The following is a 13,299-nucleotide window of genomic DNA, read 5'->3' on the forward strand; positions in this document are numbered from 1 at the left end:
TCAGCCGTCTGTTTTTTCAGTCCTGCGTTTCCCCTCTGCTCCTTCTGTTTTCCCCCAGCCCCTCTTGGATCCATTAGCCGATGCCCTCAAAGCGTCAGCAACCCCCACGCTTCCCTGCTGCGAATGATGACCTCGCCAGGTGGACAGCTCTCAGATTTCCCCCAAACTGCAAAGAATAACCACCCTCACTCACTCTTGTCTTCTCTGCGCACCCTCTCGGTGGACAGCTTTCCTGACATTTAACTTAATCAAGATGTTAGTAAAATAAACAGAGTGTGCTGCTGTCATCCGATTGAAACTGCTCATTAACCTGCCCACTCTCTTTTCACTTCAGTGTTTGGGAAGGAAATTCACTCAGAGTTGCTATTGATAATGAAGCTGAGGAATAAGATGTGTTTTCCCTCATGCTCCCTTACGCCCAGTTCCGACTGCCGAGCTCTTAGTGGGCAGACGGCCCTGTACAATGTGTCCTCAAACATGTGACACCCTGATTGCAAGACATGCTGCTGGGACTCCTGGGTGGCTCAATTGGTTAAGCATCTGACTTCAGCTCAGGTCATGATCTCACAGTTCGTGAGTTCAAGCCCCGTGTCGGGCTCTGTGCTGACAGCTCAGAGCTTGGAGCCTGCTTCAGCTTCTATGTCTCCCTCTCTCTGCCCCTCCCCCCGCTCATGCTCTGTCTCTCTCTCAAAAATAAATAATGAAAACATTAAAAAAAATTTTAATTTGATTAATTAAAAAAAAAAAAAAAAGACCTGCTATTTTAGTTAGGTAAAATCAAGAGGGGGAAAAAACTGGGATGCCACTGATTTCAAGATCTGTCCCAATTTCAGACATGTTAAAATGTGGGGGGGAGAATGTGTATCTTAGAGCAGAGGGAATACAGTGACAACTAACTAAAATGGAAAATCCCTCTGTTACTTTTTGCTCCCCCTCCCTCCCTGGCGGGCAGCGCTGGGGGTGTGTGGTTTGTGCTTCACGGGGCATGTGCACGTATGGCACAGAGTCGAGAGCAGGCCAAGTTGTGGAAGGCCTCTCAACTGCAATGTAAATCATTTAAGTGTCTGAAAAATGGAAGCATCCAGGACTTTTCTTTGGGTCACATTGAACTTGGTAGGATTCTTGTTACTTTTTGAAGACGTGGTGAAGAGTATGTTGAGGGGCATCCTGGGCTTCTGCATGCCTTCTGGGACCTGGCCCATTTCTGACGGCATGACGGCATAGACAGAGTCGCCAGCTTTTTTACATTCATGTCCCTGGTCGTCCATTTTTTTAGTGAACATTTGGCTTGGACGGACGGGGGTAGGTACTGTTTCCTCTCCTACCCTAAAAGGCAGCATTAAACATTATTAATGACTCTGATTTTGCTCAAGGTTCTGCCTAATTATTATTCCTCATAATTTCAGTGAGTTCTAAGCACCGACATGTCCCCACCCTGTCTTTTAAAAATGTTTGAGAAGTTTTTTCCCCACTTTGAGATATAATTGACAAATAAAATTATAAGATATTTAAAGAGTACAATGTGATGATTCAGTGTACATTGTGAAAGAATTCCCTAGCCTTGAGTTAACACTTCCATCACCTCATGTAGTTACCTTCCTGTGTGTGGGACATCATTTCCATTTTCTTAGCAAGGTTCAACTTTACTGTAGTGTTACCGACTACAGTCACCATGCTTACGTTAGATCCTCAGACCTTATTTATCTTACAACTTACACCCTTTACTATACCCTTGGCCACTACTTTTTTACTGTTTCTATGGGTTCAACTTATTTATTTATAATTATTATTCTTAATGTTTTATTTACTTATTTAGAGAGAGTGTGCAAGCACGTGCAAGTGGGAGAGGGGGAGAGAGAATCCTAGCAGGCTCCCTGCTGTCAGCATAGAGCCTCATGCAGGGCTCAGTCCCACTAACCGTGAGGTCATGACGTGAGCCGCAGTCAACAGTCAGATACTTAACCAACTGAGCCGCCCAGGCACCTCTCAACTTATTTATTTAGATTCCACGTGTAAGTGATATTGCGTGGTATTTATCTTTTCTGTCTGGCTTATTTTATTTTGCGTGGTGCCCTCCAGGTTGTTGCAAATGACAAGATTTCCTTCCTGTCTAAGGTTGAATAATATTCCATTGCAAATGTATACCACATTTTCTTTACTGAAGCCTTCTTAATGCTGTAATAGCTTTAATCAAGGTGATTATGGTGTTTCTTTTTCCATTAAAGGCTATTACTCAGATTTTAGGCAAGGCTATTTCTCAGACAGATAAGGTGATAAAAGAATTGGTTGAAAACTTTATTTATATTTGTATTAGTAAAAACATGGCATCTACCCTTATACTTAACGCTTTCTTTCTTTCTTTCTTTCTTTCAGTTTTTGGGAATAGCATTTCTTGGAATTGGACTGTGGGCGTGGAATGAAAAAGTAAGTTGAATATCATGAAAATGCACACATATTGGTCGTTAGAGGCTGCACTTTGCCTTACATGTTGTCTCCTTTCCTCTTTGACAGCTGCAGAGTATAAAGAAACGTGGTTCTTTAATGAAAGAAAGTGTTCTTAGAAGATAGTGTCATATTTCAAAGGCTCTTCAGAAATGAAGGCTAAATCAGTCATCTTATCAAAATAATTACAAAAGTAACAATACATGTGCATAACATCGGTTAGCAGGAGATGTGCGTTCTTGTGGAACGTTTCCTCGCTCTGGCACAAGAATTTCAGTAATGCCTATAAATACCACTAAACCACCTTCAGCCTTCTCTCTTTCTCTTTTAACCCTTTGGAAGATTACTCAGGCCGTAAAAGATGGTTTCTCTTTTTAGTGTGAGCATTATGTAATAAGCTGTTATTAGCATGTTGTATGAAGGAAGCTGGATAAAATTCATGTTTGAATATCAGATAAACTTAACGTTAATAAGAATGTGAATACTTGTCTGCTGATTGAAAGTATTTAGTAATGTTCGAAATTTAAATACAATATAGTAAAAGGAAATATCTGGAAGTACAGAGTGGCATATTGTAGGCTACGGTGAAGATGCAATGTTCTCGGCAGTTTATGCTCTAAGCAACACTCTCGTGACCCGACCTCTCTGTGTCCACTCCTCTGCCTTACTTCCCATCAGCACCTTTTAATTGTTTCTTTACAAATTCTACTGAGGCCAAGCACTGGAATTCAGAAATTAACGTGAGCTTTTTTTCTTCCTTCTTTGGAAGTGAAATCGTTGGCAGCGTTTTATCACCCACCTTGTGAGAGTGAGGGAGTGTATGGATCAGTGAAAGCTTGTAAACAGAGTTTAGCTTAAGTTTTCCCAGAAGACCAGTCTGTTATCTCTTTGGCATTTCATCCTTTGAGCTTGACCACGGCCTGAAGCCAAGAGTTTCTGTGAGATGTTCGGTGTATTAGGAGAGGAAAAACTAAGAAAGTCCAGCCATCAAAAGCCCCTCGGATGCCAGTAGGAATTTCTATAAGTAAAAAAAGGAAAAATAAAAATGTTCAGATAGACTGCATCAAATAAAACTCATATTCTGAGTTTTGAAAGTGAACCATCCTTTGTTTATTTGCAGACTACTTATACAGAATGTAAAATGTTTTACAGAAAGTGCACCACCTTCCAGCAACATTCTGAGGCAGGCCAGTGATGAAGGGAGACAAATTAAGTTCCCAGAACAGACATTTTCTCTCTAGAAACTTTTATGTTGAATACATGTCTTCTGCCTGATCCCCTTGTAGGCTTGTAGGTTTGTATTGGTGGAATCTCAGAAATGTTACTTTTGAAGCCTTCTGATTGGTTAATGCCAGATAACACAGCTTTTTATAACTCTCCTTTAATAAGAGTCCATTTCTATCTGATTTGAAAAGATGTTGGAAGGCATTAAATGAACTAATTGTCTATTGTGGCAATAAACAGACCATTGGTAATTTGGGAGGTTTTTTTTCCACTTTGTGAAATATAATTACCTTTTTGTTTCATCAGTTACCCCAAATGTCTCTCCTCTGATAAAATGACAAAATTCTAAAGCTGGCAGTGTCACACAAATATCAGAGCAAGGGAGCGACGCAGCCTTTGGGTAGGGTTGAAATAGCAGTCCCTTCTTTGTCAAAGCCACTACCAGTGAATGGAAAGTTTCTCTGGAGAGCTGAAGTTACTTGGCCAGCCAGCCAGCCAGCTACTGTGTAGCAGAACTTCACCAGCTGGGAATAAATGGAGGTAGCAGAGGGTAAAGGACTCATAGCAACCCTCTCTAGTGAACTTCGGCCACACGTCTGGCCCCTGGCGTGGGGACACGGCAGTGAATGACGTGCAGTCCCTGCGCTGTGGAGCTTGCATTCTTGTGGGGCCCTGACAATAAGCAGTTAACTAGCTGAGGACTTCTTCCTACCACCTTGGGTGCTACCTACCCCGATGCTGACCACCAAGGTCTCCCGAACTGCAATGGACCCATACTGGTCTCCTTAATTCCTCAAGGGACTTCTTGAAGATGTATGTCAGATAATTTCACTTCTCTACTCCAGCCAGCTGATTTTCCATAGCTCGCTGCAAAACATAGAGTTGATACAATCCCCGTTGGGCCCTTGCCCCAGCACTGAGGCCTTTTTGTTGGCTGATGGCATCTGTGCCTCTGCCTTCACTGGCCCTGATGTAGACACTGTCCCCTCAGGAGTTTCAAGGGACCCCGAGTGCTCTTTGCCTAGCTATCACCAAGCTCTGATCCAAGTCCGGCTCAAATCACCTTTCTGTGGAACCTATCGGACCACCCGCCTCCCTACTATGGACCTGTTTCCCCACACCCATGTCCATGTGACATTCTGTCTGTCTCACTTCATCCTTTCCTGTCTCCTGTCATCAGACTTTTCATGACATGTCCTCACCGTCTTGAATTGTGCCTGACACGGACATACTCTGGGGAAATATATTTTCCAAGAAGTAAATTCGAGAAGAGGGGTGAACAATAAATCAAGGTCTCAAAGAAGGTACAGTGGGGTTGGAAGGGGGCACATAGGGAAGAAACCCACCTGGGGGGAAGTGGACCAGCAGGAAGGAGGGACAGGTAGGGCTGCAGTCTTGCCCATGGTGGTCTGCAGGCTCTGTTCTTCCCCTTGGCCTTCACACCCCCACTTCTGGGTTACCTGAGGACACTGGATTCAGGGTGAGCACTGAGCAGGCCCCTGCACTGCCACCATCAGAGCACGCCTAACATGAGGCCGTGGAACCCAAGGTGATTCAATGGGTGGTCGCCAGGCCACACTACCAAGCTACCCCTCCTGCTGAGCTTCCTGTCCCCACCACCCCCTCCCTCCGACCCTGTCTTCCCACAACCCCCTCCCACTGACTCCATTCCCATTTTACTCCTCCCCCCGCCCAAACCCGCCTTTGTTCAAGTACTGGTGAGTGCTATCGAGAAACCTAAGGTATCGTTAGAGAGTGGTGAGAGAAGGGGTCTCTTTTAGAAAAGGATGGTTGGGAATGGTGTCCCTGTGGAGGTGGCATTGGAGCAGAGACCCAAAGGAAGTGGGCAGGGTCTGCAGGGCACTGGGGGGATAGCATTCCAGGCAGAGCGAATAGCAGGTGTGGTGGTCCTGAGTCAGGGACTTGGGGTTCCAGGGAACAAGAAGGAGGTCAGTAAGACTGGAAGGGAGAGAGCAAGGGCAAGAAGAAGATGTGGCAAGAGGGGCAGGCAGGGTCCTGCAGAAGTTTGGATGAGAGGAAGTCACCAGAGCATTCTGAAGTTTGATAAGGGAGTGTCCTGATTTGGCTTTTTTTCTTTTTCTTCTTTCTTTTTTAAGTGTCTGGCTTTTGTTTTAAGATTGCTCTGGTTCCTATGTGGAATAAGAGCACAGCTTTGAGGCTGAACAGACCAGAGTTCAAATACTGGTTCCTCCATTTACCATCGGTGTGACTTTGGGCAACTGTGTTAACTTCTCTGAGATGTCCTTTCCTCATTTGTGCATTGAGGACAGTAACCACCTCATAGGCTTGTTTTGAGGACTAAATGAGATGGTCCCCAAGAAGTGCCTGGTATAAAGTAAATGCTCCTTGTATATAGGGCTGCCTCCCTTGGACGCATGACTATAGCATGGGGAGGAGCAGAATGGTGGCGTTGGAAGCTGCCTCAAATTTTAGGAGAGTTCAGGCTTTGATCTATGGAGCAAAGAATTGGTTTTGTTTGGGGGTCTCTTAAGGAAGATATCTGCATTGATCACCTTGGTGACTGCAAAAGCTTCTCTGTCAAAACACCTTGGGTTAACTTCTCACCTCTGATGGGATGAAATTTTGAGGTGAACCACAGTTGGCCAAGGGTGGTGGGTAGCATGCACCTGCTGGGCTGAAAACACCAGCCCATGAATCAGTGAACTCCCCCCAGTAGGGATGTAGAACTGGTAAATCTCCAAACTGGGTTGGTCCCAGCTAGAAGGACCAGATTTCCACTGGAAGGATGAAATTTCTTTAACAGACAAGGCTTTACACATTTTTACACATTTTTAGTGACAAAAATTATTTCCCCCTTGTGCATACATAATACCAGGCTGAGCCTTAAACCTAGGGCTAATATTACCATTGAATATTAGACATAATAATGAAATAATCCATTTTATCTGAATTCCAAATTGACTGTGCAAAGGATAACTGTGTCTCCAGGGGAAGCTGGTTTATGTGCAGGTTTTCAGAAATCATAGAATCTGCTGTTTAGAAGGAACATTAACAATTATGTAGCATGAATCACCTCTATAATAGGCTTGGCAACATCCAGCCATAATCAACTTACTTTTTCAGGTAGCATTTATTGAGCACATAGCACGGGATTGGGTTCGTACTGGACTCAGGATATAACTCCTCAGAGAATTTACAGTCTAGGAAAGATACACACACACACGCTACTATACAATATATAACATTGTAATATATGCTAATTTGGGGTGTATATAAGTTTAGCAATTTCCGTGCCAAAATACTCACCACTTCTGTCTCTTTGGGTTACTTTTACTGTTGGAAAGACCTTCCTTCTACAAAAGTCGAATCATGTCTTACTAGTTTTTACTCCTTGATTATGGATCTACCCTGTTGGATCCCACAGAGCAAGTCCTTCTACATGTTGGCCCTTAAGGCATTCAAGGTGGAGGCCTGGTTCCTTATGCGTTTCGAGCTAAATATCTGCTTCTTTTTGTGGGTGAGGAGTCCCTTCACCATCTTGGTTGTGATCCCTTGACCTCTCTCTAGTGTGTCCTCTGTACCATTGAGAAGGTGCTTTAGGGGCCATAGGAGGTGTGGCTGGACTATGTCCCTTTTCTCATCTGTTGTCAGTGCAGTTTGAGATCCTGCTGTTGATCACTGGGAGTCCCAAGTTGGTCTCAGATCCAGCTAAGTTTACCCTGTTCACCTCATGTCTGGCTGATTTTCAGAATCAAATACATTTACCCAGCTGTCATCCAGCACATTCCCCATTCCATTGATGTTGGTTTTAGCTGTACCTTTGGATCAAGCTTCTCCCTCAATTCTTTCTTCTAACTCAGGCTTTCCTTTAGGTCCTTGCCCCCCCCAGTGCCATCTCAGGGAAATTCTGATTTAGTAGGTCTGGGGTAGACACTGGGGTGCTCTATTTTCACAGGCCTCCTAGATTGTTCTGATTGCAGTCAAGTTTACTTATCACTGATAAAAGCCACTTCTATGTTGAGCAGGCCAAGACAGAACCCAGTGACATGTTACTGGAAATTTCCTTTGGGGTTGACACTCATTCACTTATATGTGCCCTTGGGCATCATCAGTCAAGCAATTTCTAATCCATCTACTTGTCATTACATCAGGCTGTTTTTCTGTTTCTTGTTTTTGTAGATAGACTATATCCTTCACTTTATCTCTGATTAACCAGCCTAGGGACTTAGTTGAACCTACTACTTTCTTACTGGACCCATACTGGGTCCTGGAGCACATTATTTTCTCATCCAGGAATTCATAAACCCTGTCAGTAGAGCAAGTACTAAGGCATGGTTTATCATTTCCCCCTTCTAGAAATGGTTTTCTTACTTGGCTTCCAAGATATCCCACACTTCAGTTTTTCTACTTCATAGGCAATGCTTTCTCATACTTTGCTAATTCTGGCTCACCTCTCTGACCTCTAAATTTTGGAGTGCCCCAGGCTCAGTCCCAAGACCTCTTTCTCTATCTTCACTCAGGCTCTAGGAGATCTCCTCCAAGTGTGGGACTTCAAACACCATCTGTCACTGATGATTGCCAAACTTAGATCTCTGATCTGGACGTCATCTGAACTCCAGACTTGTATAGCCAATAGCTTACCCAACATCTCCACTTAAATGTCCAGTGGCTTCTGAAACTTAATCCAAAACACCACTCTTGATTCCCCTTCCCAAATCTGCTCTTCCCAATTGCAATAAATGGCAACTTTCTCTTTCTACTTGCTTGGGTGATTCTTCACACTCTTCCTTCTGTTCTTCTCATACCACATTCAGTCCATTAGCAAACACTGTTGGCTCTACTTGGAGAATATATGGAGAATCTCATGTCTTCTTTCCACCTCCACTTTTATACCCTGATCTAAGCTGCTACCACATCCACAGTTATTTCCCTGCCTCTACTCTTGTCTCCCTACTCCTATCCCAGGTCCATCTCCATGAAGCATCCAGAGTGATCCTTTTAAAATATAATATAGAATGGCTAGTATCAAAAAGACAAATAACAAGTGTTGGTGAGGATGTAGAGAAAAGGGAACCCTCGTGCCTTGTTGTTGGGAATGTAAATTGATGCAGCCACTGTGGAAAACACCTATGAAGCTTCCTCAACAAATAAAAAATAGAAATACTAGATGACCTAGCAATTCTACTTCTGGGTATTTATCCCGAGAAAACAGAAACACTAATTTAAAAAGATATATATGCCCCTATGTTCATTGCAACATTATTTACAATATCAAGAATATGGAAGCTAGACCTAGGTGTCCATTGATAGATGATAGGATAAAGAAGATTTGTGGTATGTCTATATATAATGGAACATTACTCAACTGTAAAAAAAAGAAAATGAAATCTCACCATTTGCGACATGGATGAACCTAGAGGGTATCATGTTAAGTGAAGTAAGTCAGAGAGAGAAAGACAAATACCATATGATTTCACTTATGTGTGGAACCTAAAAAAATAAAACAGACTCCCAAGTACATAGAACAAACTGGTGGTTAGAGGTGGCGGGGGGTGCGGGGAGAAGTTAGAGAATAAATGAAATAGGTGAAGGGGAGTAAGATGCACAGACTTCCAATTGTAAAATAAGTTACAGGGATGAAAAGTAGAACATGGGGAATATTGTGAGTAATATTGTAATAACTTTGTATGATGACAGATGGTAACTAGACTGTTTTGGTGATTATTTCATAATGTATATAGATGATGAATCACTATGTTGTATACCTGAAATTAGTATTTTATGTCAACTGTACTTAATTTTAAAAAAATATAAGTCAGATCCTATCACTTCTTTGCTCCAAACCTTCCAATGAGCATATCATCACTCTCTGAGCTGTATATGGTGCCCCCCTTACTTCTGGGACCTTCCCTGCTACGCTGTAGCCCCCACTGACCATATTGCTGTTTCTCCAAAATCTCAAACATAACTCCCCCACCCCAGCCAGGGCCTTTGCACTTGCTGTCCCCTACCTGGTATGCTGTCCCCGAGAATTCCACTTTGGCACGTTCCTTACTTTCTGATCTCTGTCCACAGGCCTTTCTGACCTATTTAGAGTAGCTACTCTCCCTCTTCCCTGGATTTTTCTCCTCCTACCTATTTCTATAGGTTTTACCACTTTCATGCCAGCAAGTGTGTTGATCACACACTCCACTAAAAAAGCAGCTTTGTGAGGGCAAAGACTTTTGTTTCCTGCTTCACTCCAATACCTAGAACATTGACTGGCATAGAGCTGGTGTTCAAAAAATATTGCTTATAAAAGAATGAATGAGCAAATGAACGAAGCAAGCATTCTTTTAAATCGTAACACCAGTAGGGTTCAGTTACGCAAGTCTGAAGTTGCCCCAGATCTCTCATAAGCATGTAGTGTTGACGAGTCTCACAGCATAAAAGCAAGTAGAATTACATATGGTTCTGTCTGATTTGATAATGGTACAGTGTTACAAACAACAATAAATCCATTAATTCTAGATGTCGGGAAAGAAAATAAACGTTCATTTCTGGCATGAAAATAGGAATCTATATATGATTGCCCCATTTCGTGGAAAAATGAGGGGTACCTTTCCTTTTCCATTTTGCTCCCGGTGTGTGCTTCTCACTTAGTGTTCAGGTGGGGGCGAGAGGTGGAGGGATACATCACTAGTGGTCACAAGGGGGGCGCTGCAGCAGAGTTGTCGAGGGCCAGGCAGAGACTCAGCTTCTTGGAGTAGGAAGAGTGTCGATCCCTGGCCTTCAGTCAAGGCCCCCGTGGCTGCCTGTGTCCCCCCAGCACAGACGCTGGCCAGCCGGGCAGAGGGTGCAGCCTGGGCTCGTGGGACCTGAAAACCTCTTGCGGGCAGGAGCCTGTCTTCTTTGCCCTTTTATGCTCCATTCTGGCTGCGTGCCTCCTACACCACATGTGCCCAGAACGTATTGGTGAGCAAATGAATGAGAACAGTCAGAGGACCCTTACATACTGTAAAGACTGCACCGGACAAAGTAGCTCTTCATGAAGGGGTTTTGTTTTCACTTCCATGACCTGTGGATCCCTAGGGTTAAACTTTGAGAGCTTTCAGAGGTGGGTAAGCTGAGGCCCGTCCTCCCTCTCCCTCCATTGCGCTAACCTGCCTGGGCTCTGCAGCAAGCATCCTGGAGGGAAAGTTGGTGGCAGTCCTGACCTAGTAGGGGAATGGGAATTAGAACATCTCAGGCCTGGACTGCTTTTCTCTCTGGCTTTCCTGCGGGATGGACAAGAAGGATTCTTTTTCCTGGAGGCTTTCCCCTGACCACTGTTTCACTGTAAGTCTCCCTTTAGAACCTTCCAGTTACTTCATGTCATAGTCATTGACATGATTGTTTTCCGAGACTCACCTTGGAAAAACTGCCTCCATTTTCCTGGGAAGGAAAATCTGAGACCAGGAGATTCAGTGATTCAGGCAGTTCATAGCAGTGGCGGTCAAGTTTCCATAGCCAGAGGGAGGCAGTAGGTGTAGGTGGTTCCCCAGATAACTGGAACAGAAAAATGCCTGCTTTGGCTTCAAAACTACTTTAAGGAGACATTTCTGAGATGCTGAAAATACTTCTTTGGAGATAGCATTTTATTGACCGAAACGTAGTAAATTTGTCTGCCTCTCTCTGTGTTATCCAAGAAATCCTTTCAAGTTCTGTGTTGTAGCCAAAAATCTGAAAACCAGACAGCTCTTTCTCAGTACCTGGAAAGTTAGCATGTGAGCTGATGTGTTGTCACCAGCATGTTCAACAAACACATGAAATATATTGACACCTGTTTTCTTTTTGTGTATCTGTGTAAACTCTTTTTCAGAGGGATTTCTCAGGAATGAAAATTCAGGTGGGTCAACAATCCTGTGACTTTGGTGTTCACTCTCAGATACCATAGCTCTACTCTCTTCTTGAGGCACAAGTCCAAGCCCGCATGGGCTGGATGGTAATCAAATCTCCGAACCTAACTCTGTGTTACAACGTTCTTGCTCTCCCAGCCCCATCTGCCTTGGGCCCCTGAAGGAGGAGAGCAGGGTGAGGCCTTTGCCCCCTGCTTCCTGTTGTCACCCTTCCCCAGCTCACCAGATGCTCCTCTGCCCACTTCCTGCCAGAGCTGAAGTGGGAGTGGAGCTTTGCTCTTGGGACCTGGCAGATGGTGAAGGGGATGATATCTTGGTCTTTTTGAGGCTTCCCTGCTGAGTCCCTCTGTCTAGTGGTTCCCTTGAGTTTGGTGGATTTCTCTATTCTTGGCGGCTGCCTGGTTCCCCTGCTCAGACCTGGCCATCTTCCTCAACCAGTGCTCCTCTGCACTCTGCCTTTTGAGGTTTCCTGTTCTCCCCCCAGGTTTCCTGTTCTCACCCCAAGCTGCCTCTCCCTGGACACACTCATCTGGGGGTGAGGCCAATGCCACCAGAACAGCACTGGCCTGCCCTAAGCCTTCCTCTCTCTCTAGATTTCCAGGGCGGGAGTCAGAGCCAAGCCCACAGGCTCCTTCCTGGGCAGTCTGACCCTAATCACTGTGTCTCAGAGCACCCCCCCCCACCCCGCCCCTCCCAGTGGTCCCCTTGAAACTCCTCACTAGGTTTAAGGTAAAAAGCAAGCTGCCGGGGAGAGGTGTTGCCCAGCACATTTACCACTTTCTCTAGAGAAGTGGGAATTTCTCACTCTCTTCTCCCTTAAGCCACTTTATATCCACTTGATTTCTGTGGGGTGTGCAAGAGAAAGTTCTTTGCCTGTGGGGTGTGTGGGGGATGGGAGGCGGGGGGGGGGTCTTTGTCTCCTATTCATGTTGGTCTTCAGATAGTGATCAGGGAAGTCTAGGGTAAAAACGTCATTCTAATATCACGTTACATCTTTTTCTTAAAATTTTAGAAACAGGTGTACTGTGTAGAAACAGTCGCGTTGAGAATAAGAATCTTCTTGCTCATTGCTGCATGCTTTTTTCAGACGGTAGAGCATCATGGCGGTAGGCAGACAGACTGCTCTGGGGTCTGTCAGCCTGAACTCCGCGCCCTGCCCTACCACTTTCTTAATTGGATGGGCTGGCAGCTTACTCCGTCTCTGAGTCTGTTTCTTGCCATGGACACTGGTCCTATCTAGGTTTATTGTGAGGGTGAAGTAATCCAGGGAGCCCCATGCCGGGCACACAGTGTGCTCAGTAGTGCAGATCCCCACAGAGCCTACCAGCTGCCTCCTTAACACCCACGTGCTGCCCAAGGAGTGAGCTTTCTAAGCGCACAAATGACCTGGGCCTCCCTCTGCTCACCCCACCGACCTGTTAGTCTCCTCTCACCACCTGTTCCACTCACACGTAGACCCCTCGGTGAGCCAGACCCTGTCACTTTGTCTCTACACTTGCTGACATCACCTGCTCCTCCCCGTTGTGTTCCCATAATACCCACTGCAGACGCTTCTGTCCAACACACTACTTCCCTGTCTCCCCTCTAGACTCGCTCCTGGGGGTGTCACTATGCCTTCATTCTGACTACCCCTGACAAACGCAGTACTTGTCGCCTCTCAGGTGATCCCCAGGAAGGTCTTTACTCAATAACTGAGTTGTATCTCTGGAGCCCTCGAATGCACTGATTACGTGCCACTAGGCTAGACTTTGCTTTCGTCTTTTTCACTTTAGTT

At 44.9% G+C, this 13,299-nt stretch overlaps 1 protein-coding gene across 2 annotated transcripts in view; it reads left to right on the forward strand.

Moving 5' to 3' along the window:
- TSPAN5 (tetraspanin 5) overlaps positions 1 to 13,299 on the forward strand; it is a 174,165-nt gene that overhangs the window by 138,659 nt on the left and 22,207 nt on the right. For both annotated transcript variants that reach the window (XM_045472197.1, XM_045472212.1), the window contains exon 2: positions 2,374 to 2,424. In XM_045472197.1, coding sequence (XP_045328153.1) covers positions 2,374 to 2,424 — 51 coding nt within the window. The remainder of the gene's footprint in view (positions 1 to 2,373; positions 2,425 to 13,299) is intronic.

The sequence above is a fragment of the Leopardus geoffroyi genome, chromosome B1 (genome assembly GCF_018350155.1).
Source record: "Leopardus geoffroyi isolate Oge1 chromosome B1, O.geoffroyi_Oge1_pat1.0, whole genome shotgun sequence".
NCBI classification, from domain to species: domain Eukaryota; kingdom Metazoa; phylum Chordata; class Mammalia; order Carnivora; family Felidae; genus Leopardus; species Leopardus geoffroyi.